The 20,000-nt window shown below is 39.8% G+C and overlaps 1 protein-coding gene across 1 annotated transcript in view; it reads left to right on the top strand.

The window, feature by feature from the left end:
• The window catches only part of ROGDI (rogdi atypical leucine zipper), a 309,957-nt gene that overhangs the window by 155,504 nt on the left and 134,453 nt on the right, over window positions 1-20,000 (top strand). Inside the window, exons 6-7 of the mRNA XM_044089055.1 lie at window positions 5,707-5,749; window positions 12,745-12,767. Of these exons, the coding sequence (XP_043944990.1) occupies window positions 5,707-5,749; window positions 12,745-12,767 (66 nt within the window). The remainder of the gene's footprint in view (window positions 1-5,706; window positions 5,750-12,744; window positions 12,768-20,000) is intronic.

Raw genomic sequence — 20,000 nt, 5'->3', positions numbered from 1 at the left:
AGTAAACTTAAACTATCATGTCCTAGTGGAAGGATTAACTTTTTCCCAGTTAACTCGTGCCCTCTTTCCCTCTCAGATAAATGTCTTCATTAATTGCCCACAACCTCTCCATGTTGATAAAGGTATGCCTGACACGCATACAAGAGTAAAAAGGACCAACAACATTTTCACTGCTTGTACCTTGGTATCCATATCCATAAATAAGATTACAGTTTCTCAATTTTGTATGATCTTTTGTTTAGTCTCTTCCCACATATCCTTAACTGCCATAACATGACCCTTTTCAATCCAAACTCCTAAATACTTTCTTATCATGCCCACATAAATACGAGTATTGCTGAACCAATTTGTGTGTGATACATAATTTGTCTATAGCCTTTGTTTTATCTTTTAAATTTTGCATTCCAAAAAGACTTGACACTGTCTTGAGTGTTCCACAACACTGTCTTTTTCTGGATTTGTCAGGTACAAAATATCTGCAAACAAAGCAGACTTTTCTTGCTTACCATACCAGTTATATCCTTGTATTTCTGAGTCCCTTATTTTCTTTGCCTGTGGCTGTAAATATAAAGTAACAAAGGGCAAAGAAGACACCCCTTCCTGGTTCCCCTGTTCAAACACAGCTTATCTGAGAGGAACCCTCACACTTTAATTCTTATCTCTGATCCTTCATATAGCTTTCGAATTAACCTTGTAATTGTATCAGGGAATGCAGATGCTTGCAATACCCTACTTGTAAAGTCCCAGCTTGCTCTCAAATGCTTTCTCTGCAAAAAGACCCACCAACAACAGATATTTTCTTACATTCTGCTTCCCTCTGGATTATCCTTATTTGATAAATGTCAAATGTTTGCCTTCCTTCCAAGTTCCACAAAACCACATTGATCCATATCTATCAAGTTTGGCAACACCTTTGTCATTCTTTTAGCTAGTATAGACATAAACACTTTATAATTGTGGTTTAAAATTGAAGTGGGTCTATATGAACTTGGGTCTAAAAGGTCTTTCCCATCTTTTAGGTATCAGTCGTCACAGCTTTCTTCCAAGATATTGGTGCTTCTACTTTTAAAATACTGTTAAGCAAAATCTTCCAGATCTTTATCACTTTCTTCCCTCCTAATTTCCAAACTTCCACAGGAATACCATCTTTTTCTGGAGACTTTCCTGAAGATTGATCATATGTCACTGTTTTTATGTCATCACCTTCGATCTTAAGTATTAGTTGTTGAGCCTTCTCTACCTCTAACCATGGCATATTTAAGTCTTCCATGCATATTTCCATTTATAAACTCTTGTTTTCCACATTTCTCTGCTTTATACAAATTTTCATAAAATTTCAATCTCTCTCTAAAACCTCTGTAGGATCTCCTTATTTTTCTTGTTGTATGTTTCTTAAGTTTGGTGACTGCCCTTTCAATGTTCTATTGCCCAAATCATTGTGCTAAATGTTTTTGTGCTCTGGGGTTTATTTATTCATTGCATTTGCTGACTGGGAAAGTTCACTGGGCCTGGAGGAGCCCATTTTTCAGTGTAGGCCAGGGGAGAAAAGCTCCACATTATTACATACAATTAACAAAATAAAACATTGTAGATACATGAATAAAATGGAAGTAGTACTATATACAATTAGTTAAAACAATTGTTTATGTATAAAATTGCACACACAGTAGAAAGGATAAGACAATTGGCAGAGATGACATTCCAATAATGCCTAGAAAAGACCTAATTTCTTTTAAGGAACAGCATAAACGGAAACAGAAGTATGAAAGTCAGGGTAGAAGAAGAAAGTCACTTAGTATGTATGAGTAGAGAAAGACAATAGTATGTACACGTGAGTGAGTAGGATTCAAAGTAGAGGGGTGTAGATTACAGGGTGAAGCCGGTGAGCAGACTGTATCTGGATGAAAAGCTGGAGAGAGGAGGGGTGAGAAGGTACAAAGAAAAGTGGGAGAGATTAGAGAATAGAAACAGGGAGGTTCCATAGTGGGAAGTTAGGTGTTGGGATTTTTTAGTGGGGTACAGGAGCATAGCCAGTTAGACACTAAATGTAATTTTAGGGAATTTTTAAAAGAAGCAGACTTGCAGGTTGATCTGAGAGGAGGAGGAAGATTATTCCATAGCTTTGAGACAGCATGGGAGTACAGCATTTGGCCAGCTGACAGTTTGTTTTCTCTATAGACAGCAACATTTTGTTTCCTGACCTGAGGTGGCAATTGGGCAGGTACTTCGTCAGTATGGATGAAAGGGAAGGGCAGTGTTCAGGTTGGTAGATTATTTTGTGGACTGTGGTTAGTTGAAGAGAAGTAAGATGGTGGGATTCCAGCCAGTTTAGTTTATGCAGTGAGGAGCAGTGCTGGGTAGAGTATTTAGAGTTTGTAGCAAATTTGGCAATTTTATTATAACTGGAATCAAGCTTACTTTTTAGGGTAGATTGTAGGTTCCTAAGGATGGGCGCACCATAAAGCAGAGTAGGAAGGATGAGGCTAGAGCCATTTTGGCAGTGAGACTGAGGAAATAGTTATGTTGATATAGGGGACCTAGATGTTGATGGGTTTTTTGATATATCTTTGGATATGAAGGTCTGAGGTTAGTTTGTCATCAATGATGACACCTAGCAGTTTGGTACTAGGGACAACTTCTAGGATGGTATTGTTACATGAAGTAATTGTAAAAAGATTTATCAATGGGGTGGTTTTTGTGGGAGCAAATAACAAAAGTTTTGTTTTGTTGGGGTTAGGGGCTAGGTGATTCTGGGACAGCCATTGCTCTGTAGATGTGAATGCTTCTTGGGTAAGTTGCTGTAATTTGGTGAGAGATTTTGAGGAGAAGATGATAGTTGAATTGTCAGCGCATTGGATGACAGAGCTGAGTAAGGATTTGATGAAAGTTGTTGACAAATATACTAAAAAGGAGGGGACCAAGAATTGATCCTTGGGGAACACCTGTATTGGCAGTGATGAAAGGGGAGGAAGAGTTTTGTCATTTAGAGGATTGCTGCTGGGTTTTGAGTTAGTTTGTAAACCAGATGTTTGTTTTATGTAGCCCCACTTCAATTTTAAACCTCAATTATAAAGTGTTTATCTCTATACTAGCTAAAAGAATGGCAAAGGTGTTATCAAAAAATAGTTGCTTAACTGCAGTCTTTCTAAACTTATGCATATTATCCAGATATTCTTGTATTTTTTTATCTTTAGCACTGTGCATTTACAAATGTCTCTGGTACTGTACAGACACTGCCCTTATTCTGCAGTAAGTTAACTTTTGTTAGCCCCGAGAAGTAATTTATATTTCTTCTTAACCATAGCTCTTTCTCTTTTTTATTTCAATCCTATTTTTAAATTCCATTTTCATTTTATCCTAGTCACTAGTTATAACATCTGAAGATATTTATATTTTTCGTAATAACTGTGTAATTTCCACTACCCATTCCTTAAATTCTCTTCTTTGACAGGTAGGTGGGCACCAGTATATATTTTTTTACTTCATTGCCCTGCATTTTTCTTATTTTTATTGGTACATGATCCGAAATAGTTATTGGATATGTCATAGCTTTCAATTAAAATGTACATGTTCTTGTGAAATATAATTCCTGTCTACTCCACCCAGTTATTGTACCTTGTGGAATAATATGTAAATTTATGTCGAAGGTCCTACTACTTAATTCACATCTTCCATACCAAATACTTTCACAATTTTTTCAAACATCTGGCCTCTTTGTTGTATTGTTCCTTCTAGGTCCCCCTAGTACATCATCACAATTGCAAATCAAATTCCAGTCCCCACCTATAAATAATATTCCCTACTGAAAGCTGAAGATTTCTCCCAAAATGTTCTTAAGCTCCATAATAGCAGTTTTTGGTGTAATATAAATGCATCCCACTGTAATCCTTCTCCTTTGCCAATAGCACTTCACTACCATAAATCTACCATTTTTTTTCACTTATCACTATTGGAGTACCTCTAGCAATTTCTATCTTTTCTGATTTCCTCTGTCCCTGATATTTTGCTGAATATCCATTCCGAAATCCTCTGTCAAATTCACATGCTCTTTTCTTTCCAAATGCTATTTGTACTCTGATTTTTTTTAATATAATTAATGCGCTTTCCTTATTATCTATGCCTGTAAGGCCATTCATGTTCCAGGATAACATGGACAGCAGAGCCATCATGATAAAAAGCAATTTGTCACACCTATTACACATGACAGTTTTTTTAATGCGTATTTCCACTTTTTGTTGCATGCATATACTAATGGTTGGCATGCTGATCTTGCGTACAGTTATTATCTCCATTTGAACCTATGCCAAATTTTTCAAGACACTTTGTTTTAATGAGAATCCTTAAACAAAAAACTAAATACAAAACACCCCCATCTAACTTGGAACAAACACACAACTATGTACATCTTCAAAACATGAAGTTTAATCCTCTAGGAGGGAATGATTGCCCCAAAGTAATGGCTGCACCTATAGATATTATCTAACCTAAAATTAAGGTTACCCATGCTGAAGCTCATGCTACAGCCTATGTTTCCACTTACACTGATTGCTGTCTGTTATTTTTTTTATCTCTTTCCCTCCCAGATATGAAAAACTGCTTGTATGTTTTCAGAAAACATCTAACTTTTAGCCCCAAGAAAAAATGCACTGGCAATAGTTAAATAAAACTAAAATGTACACTTTTTCCATAAACTGTATTAACGTATTAAGGCTGCTAGAGAGGTTGTTACCTCTTATTCACTTCCTATAATTTCAAATGTAATTTTTTTTCACTGCACTGCTTACCATTGTACCTTTTACATTTTGTGTTTCCCTCCGCAAAGAACACTTGGAATTCTCAAGATTAACTGCTTCCACCTGCAGACAGCTTGTCTCTGGAAAGCTACTCAACAATGAGCCTTTGTACATTTCACTCAGAGCAGAATACACTGCTGCCCTCAGTTGCAGATATCTCAACTCCACTGAACATTTGCCAGTAGAAGACGAGCAAATATCTTTGCAATTGTAAGAAGCTTAGCATTTTCATGCCTTTTATCATTTTGTCTTATTTTAAAGCCTACATGCTTAACAAAACCACCTTTTTATAGTTTAAGCCAAAGGTTATAAGCTGTACATTCCCCCTTGTAAAATAGAGAATTATCCTAATTCTACCTATAATCAGTGAAATTTTGCACCCCAGCCCCACTCCAGCAGTCCAAGATCACATGTAAATATTAAACTTGCTTTTGTCTAGCCTTTTTTTCCTCTTGTTATACTTCAAAATATATACACTTCTTGCAACTAAAACCTATACTACTTACAACTAAAACCTATACTTCTTACAACTAAAAGTATTTGTTTACTCCAATATCCTTAACACTGAAGTCACTGAGGAGACTCTCCTCATATTTAAATACCGCTCAACTACACACTACTCAAAACTGTTTTACTGTATATGTAGTTTATATCCTGAAATGTGTTAAACGAATACTAATAGAACAGAAATTGTTTTCCCCCCTTTGTGTCCTAAACATTAATGATTATATCAAGTGGGGTATGTGCTTTACTGTCCACTCACATGTTTAACAAAGTCAACATAAGTTCAGTGTTTTTCGGCCACTTTTTATTGCACAACAATATTTCACAAATATAAGATGCTTTATAGACTTCCATTTATTCACTAATTTCAGAGTTGCTGGTAGTCTTCCTGTTCATCTCCTAACTCCAGACTCTAAAGTCCAAGGTACTCCTGATTTTTCTGTTCAAGTCTTGTGCTTTTTCTCTCTCAAGCCTTTTCATTTGGAATATTGGAAAAACTCTCACTGGCAAAGTCTCTCTATGAAGCTTACTGACAGAAGAATGAGAAGCAGAATCCTCTTTTGCTTGCTGACTCACATTTTTTGTCAGGATCAATTCTTTCAGCTGGTATAAATTTCTAGTCTCCCACCAGGACACAAGTGCTCTTCAGCAATTGCATTCTGTTTGCTGAGCACACTCTAGCAAATCTGCAGCCTGTGGCTACCACTCCACCCATACAGTATAAGAAGGAATCAGTACTGCAAAACTAAACAAGGATGTGCATTTTGAGCCTCAAGAGCAGGGTCAGTCCACCAAGGCACTCTACTTGTATTTTTATGAGAGTGAAACTATTACATTAGCAGTGTTTCTTAGTAGTTCTCAGCGTGCTAATAAAACTGACTGTTGTAGCATTGTGTCCCCCCCAGCTAGTGCAGTAATCCTAAGTGTCCAATAGACAGTATACATTTAATTCAGATCCCTGTGACTAAATTAACCATCAAGCAGACCTCTCAGTGCTTTCTGCCTTAGTTTGTATCACTTGGAGGCCCACCTGTTTATTTGCATCTCTATACATTCCCCTTCATTGCTAATGTATCTCCCTACTCTAATCTGTGCACAAACTGGTTACTAATCAGCAAGTCAAAGTGAAGACACACTCCCAACCTTAAGAAAGTTTGCTGTCTCTTCTCTCCTTCACTTTACAGGTAGTTTGAATTCTTACTTACCCCCCCTGAGGCCTTCACTGATAGTTTTCCACTGATTGCCTCTCTGGTTTCTTTGCATTCCACCTGATTTACACTGCTTGTGCTATCTCCCTCCCACAATGCTAAGTCTATATTAGAATCCTGCTGAGCATGGAGCCATCTTTAAATATCTAGTCTCCCATCAGGACACAAGTGCTCTTCAGCAATTGCATTCTGCTTGCTGGTAAGCCATTAGACCCCAGGAATTTGTGTTCAGATTTGTAAAGTAATACTTACTTTTTACTCTTGTCTTGGTGGGCTGTGCCCCCCTCTGTTCGCCCTCGCTAACGCTCAGGCTCTCTGCTCCCCTGCCCTGCCCCCTATTCCCTCCCACCCCCACTACCTCTACATTTATAGTAATCTCAGCCACACCCACAGCTCACCCTCGCATCACCTCCACCAATCGCAGCTTTTCAAGTCAGATCACATTATACCACACCAACAAGCTCCACAAAAAATACTCCCAATCACTCTTATTCCCATTAGGCATTTTTTATATCACCCACACTACTTGCCCATCCACATATAGTGCAACCCTATAATTCCTATTCAGAACCCTACCTAGTACCATTTTAAACTTTATAACCATGACTGTCACAACTAAGTCTAGTCTGTCTTCTCATAATTCTTTATAACACCACAAGTTATCACTCTAGCAATATCCCTAAACTTATTAGCACAACACTACATTATGCACTCTCCTATACAGACACCACACATTATAATAATATATGTCCACAATTGCTCAAGAACTACATAACGGACCAATTCAGAACTAAACACATATGCTCTCATTCCTACTCCAAAAATACTATTTTCTCACACTCCTCACCAAACTCCAACATCTGTATTACACCAGGCTCACCATAAGTGGGGATATCCACCCCAACCGATGCCCAAATCCATCCTGTCCAACACAAACTGCTCCAACACAAATGTCAGAACATAACACCCCCACTATCTTCATCCCAGGGCAAATCAACAACAGCAGCAAAACCAGCCATCTTTTAATGCTAAATATTAATATTAGAAGTATCAAAAATAAAACACCTGAACTCCAGGCCACAATAGCACACTACTCCCCAGACATAGTTGCTTTAACAGAAACCTGGCTACATAAAAACATAGCTAACTCAGAAATTCTCCCTACCGGCTACAATATCATTAGACAAGACTGACCACTTCGTGTTACATATTTATTGCAATTTCCTGCTGTTTGTTGCAAAAAAGAAAAAAAAAAAGTTATCCTTGTTTCCCATCTTTCCTGACCTAGAGTAGTCCAAATACAGGCTTTGCTGTATTCTGGACTTTTGGAAAGTTCCTGTGTTGCCATTTCCTTTCTTGGATAGAGGGAGGCTTCTTTGTTCACCAGTGGCAGTGGGGAGCTTGGAGCAGGCTATCTGTCCCTGGAGGAGTGTTCCCAGCACAGGAATCTGGTAGTCTGTTGGCTGTTTTGGGCCAATTTCTAGCTCTTTCAAGTCCGCCTGTATAAAACCCGCTGTAGCGCTGCGTGATTTTGTGCATAGCGCTTCATCGAGCAGCGCCACTTATTTGGGTTTGAGCCTTGGAACTGATCTAGTTCTCATAATTAACACCCTATTCCTATGCTAAAGCCTAGCACTTGCTCACTAAAGCAATTATATAAGTCAGCACTAAAAAATTAAAAGCACTACACCCTCACAAACTCCCCTTGAGTAACTTGTTCCCCATTGGCCCTTTTTTCAATTATAAAGGAATTCCCAATACTATTCTAGCATGTCCAAAGGTCAGTTGTCAATCTCCTCTCGGTCCAGCTGGTGAACCTGGGAATCTTGAGGCAATGTTACAACTGCCTAATGTACACAGACAACCCTCTCCTCCTCCCAACAAATTCCAACACATGTGAGAGATGCAACCATATAGCCAAACTGGAGGCTAAGCTCTCTCAACTCAGTACTGGCGTAACCAGTCAGGAGGAGAAGGAAACCACACTCACTACAATTCCAGTCTCACATAGACCTACCACGACAGCAAACCAAACACATAAACACACAAAAACATACTTGGAGGCTCTAAATAAAAATCTGCCTAAGCAGCAAAGACCTCCAAAGCAGACACCCAAGCAACCGCTACCCCAAAACAAAACACATGCAACACATAGCTCACAAAGCCAGTGTGCGAACAGTCACAGCCCTTAAGGCTAAACAACACACCTGATACACTTGTAATAGGTGACTCTATCATCAGGCACACTGACGTCCCGCTCACCAGGCTGAACAAGGAGAAGGTCACGGTGAGCTGCCTATCGGGTGCTAGGATCCGCCACATAACACAAGCACTCAGGTCACTCCAAGGCAAGTACAAATATGACTCGGTCATTGTCCATGCTGGTGTGAATGACCTGAGACGTACCTCCCTGGACTACATGAAAAGAGACATAGAGGAGCTCTCTGGGCATGTAGCCCAGGCCGGTATGACCCTGACCTTGAGTAGCATCTTACCCTCACAAAGAAAGATGCCACAGTATGAAGACAAGATTATCAATTTCAACAATTGGCTTAAGTATTGGTGTCATTCAAAGGGGATTCAATGCCTGTCAGCCTGGGATGACATGCTCGACAAGCCACGATGCTTCGCTAGGGACTGCTTGCACCTGTCACCCCTGGGCTTTCGGATATTGGCAAAGGCTCTTGCTACCCCCATAGTGCCTTTTTTAGGCAAGGCTCAAAAGACAAATCCACCTCCATAGGTATCACAAGGGATAAGAAACTAAGAGTAATGCTACTGAACGCCAGAAGTCTAAACCTCAAGATGCACGCACTCGAAACTCTCCTTAGCATGGAGAACATCGATATCTGTGCAGTAACAGAAACCTGGTTCAAGGCTCTCGAGAGCACCCCAGCACTAACAGGTTATACATCATACCATGCTTTTCGGCCCCAAAACTTGGACCGAACCACAAAAGGAGGGGGAGTATCAATATTCGTCAAAGATACCCACACCTCCAGGTTGGTGGCACAACACGAAGCATCAGAGACTATCCATGTGCAACTAACAGTGGGTAAAACTGCCTTCCAGTTTATAGCCTGCTACAGACCACCCTCCCAAACCCAGGAACCCCATTCGGCCTTCCTGAGAACACTGGAAAACATGAAGGTCTCTCCAAACACCATTATATTGGGTGACTTCAACTACCCAACCATAGACTGGGAGCATTACTCTAGCTCCAACACCCTAGCCCAAAGGTTCCTAGAATTTATAAACTCAGATGCTACGGAACAACTTGTTACCACTCTCACAAGAAGGGAAAACCTACTGGACCTGATCATCACCAACATGCGGACTCTATGCTCCAGACCAGAAGTGTATCCCTCACTGGTAAGATCAGACCATAAATTAATCTTGCTGGTTATTCACATCCCGACCCCACCCCATGCCCAGAAAACCACAGTGAAAAACTTCTCTAAAGCAAATTTCACACTCCTCAAAACAGAGGTGGAATCCTTCAAAGCCCCTGGGCCTCTGGATAATACGGCCCAGACCACAAAATCCTTTATAAACGCATTCTATGAACACCTTCAGGAATGCATGGATCATGCAATCCCACATAAAACCAAGACCCAATCCTCCAAAGGCAGAAGTCCTGTCTGGTGGACCCCAGCCATAAACAAACTATACAATAGAAGGAGGAAGCTACTACATGACAGAGCAAAATCCCAAAAAGGGAAGGCATCTCTGATCAGTATTAGCAAAAAACTACGGGCACTCATAAAATCATCTAAGGCCAGCTTCGAGAGAAAAATTGCACAGGACACTAAGGATAATCACAAGGCTTTCTTTAGTTATGTTAGGAACCTGGGTGGGAATTCCCAGATATGCTCAGAATTAGTCCAAAATGACAAAAAATACACGAACCCACAGACATTGCCAACATCCTAGCTGACAGGTTCAGCGCAAACTTCTCCCCTCCCCACCAAAAGGGCTAATATCTATCCCAGCAGAGTGCTGCCCCTGACATCTCAGATGCTCAGGTAAGAGCTGCCCTCTCCAAAGCAAGAAACACAGCATCAATGGGACCAGACGGTGTCCCGGGCTGCGTCCTACATGAACTCCAAGAAGAGCTAAACCCAAACCTAAAACTACTGTTCAATCTCAGCCTTACTACAGGATATGTACCCAAAGAGTGGCGTACAGCAACAGTGGTCCCTCTCCACAAAGGTGGTGCCTCAACGGATCCTGGAAACTATCGCCCCATAAGTCTCACTAGCTTGGTCTGCAAAGCTATGGAAAGGATCATCATGGACCTTATAAATAAAGATATTGGGGACCTACAGACACTGGATCCTACCCAGTTCGGCTTTAAGGGCAGATCCTGCCTCTTAAACCTGGTCAATTTCTTTGAAACAGTCACCAAGGCCATTGACAAGGGAAGGTGGTCCACACAGCCTACCTGGACCTCAAAGCCTTCGATACAATACCCCACTCGGGCATTATAGATAAGCTCACCAGCTTAAATATAAACCCCTATGTCACTAGATGGGTTGCAAACTGGCTCAAGGACAGAACCCACATGGTTAGAATAGCTGGAGCCATGTCAGACTCCAAACCAGTTACAAGTGGCATCCCACAAGGCTCAGTCTTGGGACCTCTCTTGTTTGGTATATATTTCTCGGAGGTACAGGCCAACATGGAAGGACTGTGGCTGACCAAGTTTGCAGATGACTGCAAACTGGGCACCATAATAGACTCTCCAGCTGACACAAGCATCCTCCAAAAGGGCCTCATAGAAACAGACAACTGGTGCCAGAGCGATGGCCTCAAGCTAAATGCCAAAAAGTGTATAGTCATCCCCTTTGGCAAAAACAAAGTGCCCACAAATTAACACATAGGTGGAAATCCATTAAGTACAGAAGAAGTAATTAGGGACCTGGGGACCCAAGTTGATAGCAATCTCTCATTTGACAACCACGTGGCCAAAGTGGTTAGAAAAACATTTTATACAGCCCACCTAATCATGAAGGGATTCACATCTAGATCAGGGGAGGTCATCGTGCCTCTTTACTCATCCCTCATCAGGCCCATAATTGAGTACAGTGCCCCTTTTGGGATGTACCTTACCAGACACCTGCAACAACTGGAAAGAACCCAAAAGTACCTCACCAAGAGGATCAAGGGGCTCAAACAGATGCTGTATGCTGCCCGGTTAAAGAAACTCCAGCTCTACTCAGTGGCATACTGCCTGCTCAGAGGCGATCTGTGCCTGACTTATAAAGCCATGTCCAACCCGGAATTAATGGACATGCTGCACCTCAGAAAATCCAAATCCCATCGAGCTACGTGCTCGAGGGACTTAAACCTCAGCACTGAAATAAATAGGACATGCTGGAGGGACAGATTCATAACCCAGAGGCTCCCTTCACTCTGGAATAAAATCCCAGTCCAGGTTAGGCAGAGTCCCTCATTGACTCTCTTCAAGAGGAATCTTGATGAGTGGATGGGAGATCGTAGGTTTACCCCGGGTATCACTTCTGTGTCACTGTTAGACAGAAGCGCAGTATACTAACCTCGAAAAAGGGCATAGCAAAATTAATTTAAAATGGGTGGCGAAAGCCATACACACTCTGGCTAGGCTTATAAATGCCCTAGGGCAGATAGCCTAGTATGAACCTATGAACCTAAGGGGGTGGAACTGCCTTACTGTACAAGTCCAACTTAACTGTATGTCAATTACCAAACTCCTACCCCTCCCCCAATAATTGGGACATACTTATCTCACAACTTCAACTTCAGCCTAAAAAGGTCATCACCAGAATTGATCTATATTCACCTGGTAATACACCTGCTAGCCTTGAAGACTTCTTATCCTGATGTTCTTCCACATACTCACAAGAAACCCTTATTCTGGGGGATTTCAACCTAGATTGGTCACCTGCATATCAGAACCACCAAGTAATCTAATAAATCTCCATGGCTACCAGCAGCTAGTCCAAATTCCAACTAGATGTGATAAAAAATCTAAAAAGGAATCCATCCTTGACTGGGTCCTAACTAACAACCCCACTTTGTACCCCCACGCAGGCCATCTCCCAGACACCTTAAGTGACCACAACATAATATAGTTGTAGAACAAGCATACGCAAAACCACTAACTATATATCCACTAGAAACACAAAAAACTGATAGTTCAATAGCCAATCAGTATTTTTCAGTGAGTAAGGTCAGACTTGATTGTACCAGTTCTTTAGTCATGCTGTGGGAGATGGAGCAAGCCCATGGGTACCTCCTCATTTGCCATCTACCCTGTTATGTGAGGAAATTCCTTCAGAAGTTTTATGATTTAGTCATTGCCTTTGTGCTCCTGTCCCTTAAGTGGATAACCATAGGAGACTTCAATATCAGGGTCAAAGAGGAATTGGTATCTGAATAGTGAACAGATTCTGGTTTGCTTTGATAGTTATGTACCTTACTGAGCATAATTTGGACATGGTCTTCTAACTTGATGTCACTACAGTGGACTTGGAGATTCACCTGGTCAGATCAACTGCCTCTTAGTTGAGCAACCCCAGGTAGAAACCCCAGACATGGGCTTGGTGCATTGCAGGAGACTTGGTCCTGTTACCCCATACATTTTAAACCCTATATTGCTTAAGTGCCAGTAGGACAAGTGAGTGTGTACGGGCTAGCAAAAAGGTCCTGACTTTGTTGCTTGATACTTTGGCCCCAAGCTATGTATTAGTAGTCCATCTTGAGCCATGGTTTGATTATTAACGATGTGAGATAGGATTGGCTGATAAAACTACCACATAGGCAGCAGTCTACTTCACACTGAAAGTGTGATGAGACCTTGGGACCCAGGTGGACAGTAGTCTCCCCTTTGATAATCACATTGCCACAGTAGTCAGGAAGTCCTACTTGGCAGACTTTGGGACCCAGGTGGACAGTAGTCTCTACTTTGATAATCACATTGCCACAGTAGGCAGGAAGTCCTTCTACTTGGCATACCTAATCACAAAAGGGTTCTCATCCAGGAAAAGAGGTCATTGTTCCCCTCTACTCAATGCGCATTAGACCCATTATAGAGTACAACACCCCTTTTGGAATGTACCTGATGAGACATCTGCAGCAGCTGGAAAGGCCACAGAAGTACCTCACAAAGAGGATTACTGGCTTCAAACAGATGCCCTACACTGACAGTCTCAAACTCCAGCTTTACTCCATAGCATATCGCCTACTCCGAGGTGATCCCTGCCTAACATATATAAAGCTATGTCAAACCCAGAGCTGTTGGACATGCTACACCTAATGAAATCCCAATTCCTCTGAGCTACACGCTCTAGGGACCTAAACCTTGTCACCACAATAAACAGGTCATGCTGGAGGGATAGATTCCTGTCCCAGAGACTTCTCATGCTCTGGAACAAGCTACCCATCTATGTCAGAGTTCCTCATTAGCACTCCCAAGAAAAATCTTGAGTGGATGGGAAATGGGAAATACACCCCAGGGAACACTTCTGTGTGAACCTTGTTGGCTAGGCTTACTTAGGCCCTTGGGCTGATAGCCTAGTACCTACTTATGAACCTATAAAAGGTTGAAATGCATACGGAGGTGCTTTAGTCTACTTGAGGACAAGGTTCCTCTGGGTTACAACTTTTTGGTATACATGGCTTACTTCTTCTGGAAGACATCTGAATACCTGTTTAGGGAGATCTCAGCCATGGCACATTATTTGGCAGCACTCTTCTGGGTGCTAGGGAAGTTGGGCAGCCCAGCCTGCCTCTCCTTCCAGAAAGTTTTTTTCTAATGGAGTCTGTGACCTGGCTGCTTGGGACTTTGCCTCCAAGCTTGTGTAGATTAGATCAAGGACCCTGCATAATGTTCCCCAGGGCTGCTGCAAACTATGTCTAGTAGGTGAGTTTTTAATTCCCAATTGCTATGATTTCACCTTCAGTGTTTCCATTATTGTAGTACTACCTGCAGACTGTATTCTTGTCCTACTAGACTTGTTTTGAATTGTCTTCTAAATCTTGTGATTAGTCCTCTACCAGATTGCCCTAAACTCTTCAAGAGACTGTTTCTGTGTCAGCTAAAAGAAGCTTGGACTTCTGTTGTCATATAGGTGGGTCTTGATCAATGACCATTGACCTTTGCCTGTACAGTTCTTGTAGGCATCCAACTATTGATGCACACCTTTTTGAGTGATACCATGAATGATCTGTTCCAGTCTGAAATTTGTGCCAGATGTAACATTGAAAGGGGTCTGACTAGAGTATTGAACATTTTTATATATATTATTTATATATATTATTTATATATATATATATATATATATATATATATATATATACTTCAAAACATTGAAATCTCATAACTTTGAAACTCAAAACACTGAGACCAAAACATCGAAAACCTAAAACGCAAAGTGTGCATCATAACATGGAAAACTGCAATACACATATAAATAAAATCCCCTCCACCTATAACAACACCAAAGTAAGAAGCACACTTTTTACTACATTTCTGCAGGAGGGCAAGACTCCCTGCACCCCCTACACTCCCCCATAAATTAAATATACCAACTTCAAGTTCGCACTGCAGTGGAAAAAAGTTAATTTCCTAACCCCACTGTTGATTTCATGGATTAGTGTTCTGGGAAGTGCTGGGAGAAGTGAGAAGGGGAAAAGGTGCTTATTTTGAGTAAGTATGTGTGTGTTTTTAGGCCATACAGGTAAGTGATTTAAACATTGTTTACATTCTGTACAGGGAGTGTTGGGGGCAGAGCCCCCCCCTGCAGAAACGTAGTAAAAAGTGTGTTTTAGTTTGGTGTTATAGGTGGAGGGGATATTATTTACATGTACGTTGTAGTTTTCAATCTTATGATACACACTGTCAGTGTTCTGAGGTTTTGTTGTTTTGGGTTTTAAATGTTATGGTCTCAGTGTGTTGAGTTTGTGTTATGAGATTTCACTGTTTTGAAGTAGACCTAAACAGATGTGTGTGTGTGTGTGTGTGTGTGTGTGTGTGGTGTGTGTTTTTATTTTTCTTTTTTGTGTGTGTAAGATAACTGTGACATTGCTCTGTACTGATCATTTTGATACATCCTTAGCATTTTATGCAATGGACTATACTATTTTAATGCACTGTTTGAGGACATTACTATTGTATGTTTGGTGTTCTTTTGGATTGCTTTGTTTCTTTCCTGTCTGGGTATATGCAGAGGTTAGTCTTTGGGATTATTTCTTTCGTCACCTACCCCCTTGATTTTGTGGGTCCTACAAAGCTCCGTCATTAGTACTGGTATTCCACAACAGGATTTGTTAATAGAAAGGGCACATTGTGTTTATCCTCCAAATCTTTTCATGAGAAGGAAGCAAAGACCTGTAATAAAGATGCAGTCACATCTCTAACTCCAAAAAGTAAACTTCATTGTACTGACCATGCATTCTCCATCTAGCACTAAAAACTGTTGGACTTCATTCCAGTCTCATATTCATCCGTATGTATTCAGACTTCAGACAGCTCAAGGAACACCTTCACCCAAACAAAGCAGCTCTCTCATAGCCCTTTATCCCTATTTCATCCTTCCTTATCTCATCTTGTTAACTTCCTCTTGTTCACCCTCCCTCCCTCTTCTCTTTGCATCTCTCACACTTCCTCCCCTTTCTACTCCTCTTCCCTCTGGATGCCTCTTTCACCATTTCTGTCTTCTCCCCATATTATCCTTTCCTGCAAGTAATTCTCACTAGCATCTTCTAATGTTTTCATACATCTCTGTATACTGACATGCTGCTGAGTAGCATAAGCCATCTCAATCATTATAGCTGCATGTTATCCAAAAAGCTTTTCTTCCATGTTTTGACTTTGTTGTAGAATATTCCATTTTTTTAGCATATCCTTATATCTGTAAATATTTTTTGGTCATTTATGTGATCCTATTCACCAGGGCTGTGCCTGCAAATGGTCCACTGAGATTGGTGCTCTACACCAGTAAACACATATAAATAAATTTGTACATGTTTATGAATTGTTTTTTAGTGAACACAAGTAAAATAAATATAGTAAAAATTAAAATTAGCCCTTTATTGTTCACTCTTTATGTGCTTGCTTTGGAGGATGCTGCAGTGAGGAGTGGCTGCATTACTATTGCTAATCTAATGACATGCCTGTGTATCTTAAGGAGTCATTGTCTGCTCTTAACCAACATTCCGTGGATTTGGAATGCATCCATTTTTGGATGGCAGATAATTGGCTTAAATTTAGCACCTCTAAACTGTTGATGTGGTCATCCATATTACTGTTTGGTATTGGTTTGTTCGGTTTTCTATTCCAGATTTACCTACTGTGCAGTCAAGCTACAGTTTTTGTTGTAGGTACAGTGATTTGGGGGTGATTTATAACAAGTTGACATTAAAGGATCAGCCTTCAGTGATTGTCAAATTCTGGTTTCCTTCTCAGAAACATTGCCCTAATTAAGCACATCACACATCCTGACAGTCTTCTTTTTGTGGTAAATGCTGCTGTTTTCCTTGTTGGAATGCTTTAGTGCCCTGTACCCTGGGGTTTCTATACAGAGTTGGGTTGTCTTCAGCTTGTGCTAAATTTTGTTTCCTGGTTATGAAAAGCAGTGTTTTTCATGAATTGCACTGGCTTCTTAACGGGCAGTATATCTGTAAAGTTCTGAGGATATTTGTCTTGCCCTGTATGGTTTGTGTCCCCCATGTGACATGGAGATAGAATTTCTTGCTTATCAAGGCCCATACGTTTGAAATTTACTATCTGGTTAGTGAGGAGTCTCAAATGCCGAATGGCATTATACATTCCCTTAAGACCCATCTGTTTGAATTGACATTTGAATGGTCTCTTGTCAGTTTTACTGGTCTGTATGATAAGCAGCCATAACCGCTTTTATTTGTGTTTTTTTTACTAGTTTTATGTATTTTATTCTGTTTTCTAGTTTTATAGTGTAATGATTTTTTGTTTTGTGTGTGTGCAGTGACTTGGTCCAGGTACTCTGATAGGCTTGGACCATTAACAGTGTTGGATGTACTTTGCGAATTCACTGTAATGGAAAATATTTTCCATTGTGATAATTTAAATAGTTCAGGTTTTAAGAATACTGCCTAAATTGTTTTTGAGTTGACTTTTTTGTGTTGTGCTTACAGCATGACTTTAATCAGTTCTTAAAAAATCAAAATTTATTTCCATATCTTAACTGGGTAAGTGAACAGGTCAGCTGAACCTTTGCAGTCACAACCCAGACATTTACAATAATTTATAGAACTGAAGCATACAATTTTATAGAAAATAAACACAAAGCAAAAGTGTATCATTACATAATCTGGCGATGCAATGAGGGAATAATGAGAAGCTATGATGAAACGTACATATGTACAAATTTACATATGTACAAATTTACATTTGAGCTTCAAATCAGTGAAGCTCATTTAATGAGCAGTTTGTAAGAGTTGGGTCTATTACTAAGCATTAGCTATTGTCATGAGAACAAGTACACTTAGCCTCACCTTGAAGATATTTTTTTAGTAAGCTTTAAAGCTTCAAGTTCTTGGTGATTAAAGATGTCATTTAGAAGGTAGTTCCATGATGCAGGTCCTAATTTTGAAAAAGCTTTCTCCACTTGCTGATTTGAATGGCAGTATAACCAGAATGGAGTCGTCCTCCAGTTTCCTGGAGAATACTTTTATTCTATTGTGTTCTGCTTTCTTTGTTTACATTTGTTTGTTTTACACCCTACATATTTGTCTCATCTCTGCATACTTCCAGTGCCAATGGAAGTCTAAAATTAAGTAATTTTGTGTGTTATGCTACATCCTTAATGCATTGGATTGCAGTGAAAGGTAGCATTGGAGATGCTTTATATTTCAACAGTACGAGAAAAGCAAATCTTCATCTCTGAGACATGGGTCTTGTCACTGTTTTATTTGTGCTACAACAGTGAATTGAATGTAACCAAACTAAACACAGTATAAAAATGTGACTTATAAGTGATGCCAAGGGCTGTGGGGCTAATCTGTAATGCGTGCTGTCAACCGTTTGAACTAGAAACTTCTTAATGCAGTAGTACTCAGCTGGAATGGCAGTGCAGGTATGGAAGGTACACAGTATTGGCATTATGTAAAGCGAGTCACACCTGTTGGGCCTATATACTGTATGTCCATGTGCAAATTGCACGTTCTAGATGAACCTTTATGTAAACCTACAACCCTTTTCTTAATGTAGCTTTTATGGCATTATTTCAAGAATTATTTAGCAGAATTATTTGCTTGGTAACTGTGGGTTTACATTTTCAATATATTCAAGGTTTATAATGACAGGCTTATATTGCATTGCTTTATGTACAGTATTGTACAATATTTACCACTCCACAGTTTGCTTTATGCAGTTGCAGGTTAGTTAATGTTTAATAAACATATTCTGGTGTCCCTCCTATTTTATCTCTGGGAGCGACAGCTGTTTCACTTTTCATTTCATTGGCTGAATATTTTTGGGTTGAGTGGGATTGTACAGTTTTAGAAGGCAGTGCCACTCTGGCAGTAGATTGCCTTATGCTCAAGTAAGGAGTAAATAAAAGCAGTCTGTATTTTGTTATATTAACACAATCTGCTGGGGATTATAACCAGTACGCTGTATTGGGTGATTCTAAATGTAATTTCTAAATTTTATTACATTTTTGATCTTTTTGTGTAGTAATCTGTATTTTTCATAGGTTCTTACTATGTTTGTGGTTCAGGAGACCATTGAGGAGCCTATCTCAATTCCCCAGTTATCCCAAAGCATTGTCTGGTTAAGTGACTTGCTCAAGGTCACACAGTAGACAAATGACGACGGAGAACCAAACTGTGCATTTCCATCTATTCAAAATGCAAAACCGTGTTTTCTGCACTCCTTGAAATAGTGGGAGTTGGTAATAAAGTTATTAAGTGTTCTGGTAGTCTTGCCTGGATGGCTTCCTTTTTGCAAGTAAATACACGAGAAGAACAGGAAACTGTGGACAAAGTCACCAGCCACTCAAAATTTAGTGTCGGACATGAGAAATACGTTCAAAGTCCGTAAATCTTGATGTACAAAGTAGTAATCCTCAATTTCGAGACCAAAACAGCAAAGAAACCAAAGTGAGAGCCAAAATTGCTTTAATTTGATAGACCACAACAAGTAAAAACGAGCGCTTTCGCCTGGTGTATCCCAGGCTTTATCAAGTTACAAATATGATATGGCCATCCCCTTTATTTATATCATGGGATAGGCCAGTCAATTAATTAATTAAGCCATTTCAAGTATTGTTTAACCATAAAAGAAACATTTAAAATTGTTTTAAAAACTATACATCATAAATTAAAAATGTAAAAAAATATATATGTATATATAAGATGCAAGCATTCACATGCTCTGTGTAGATTATATTTGGCTACAAAGCCATAAATAATAAATATAAATATATATTTTAATTAAATATCAATATAACTAAACTTTTTCATAAAGTTTTCA

Source organism: Protopterus annectens, chromosome 12.part0 (genome assembly GCF_019279795.1).
Source record: "Protopterus annectens isolate FY-2018-M chromosome 12.part0, PAN1.0, whole genome shotgun sequence".
NCBI lineage: Eukaryota > Metazoa > Chordata > Ceratodontiformes > Protopteridae > Protopterus > Protopterus annectens.
Note: the sequence above shows the minus strand (reverse complement) of the source record. Positions and strands in the feature narration are given on the sequence as shown.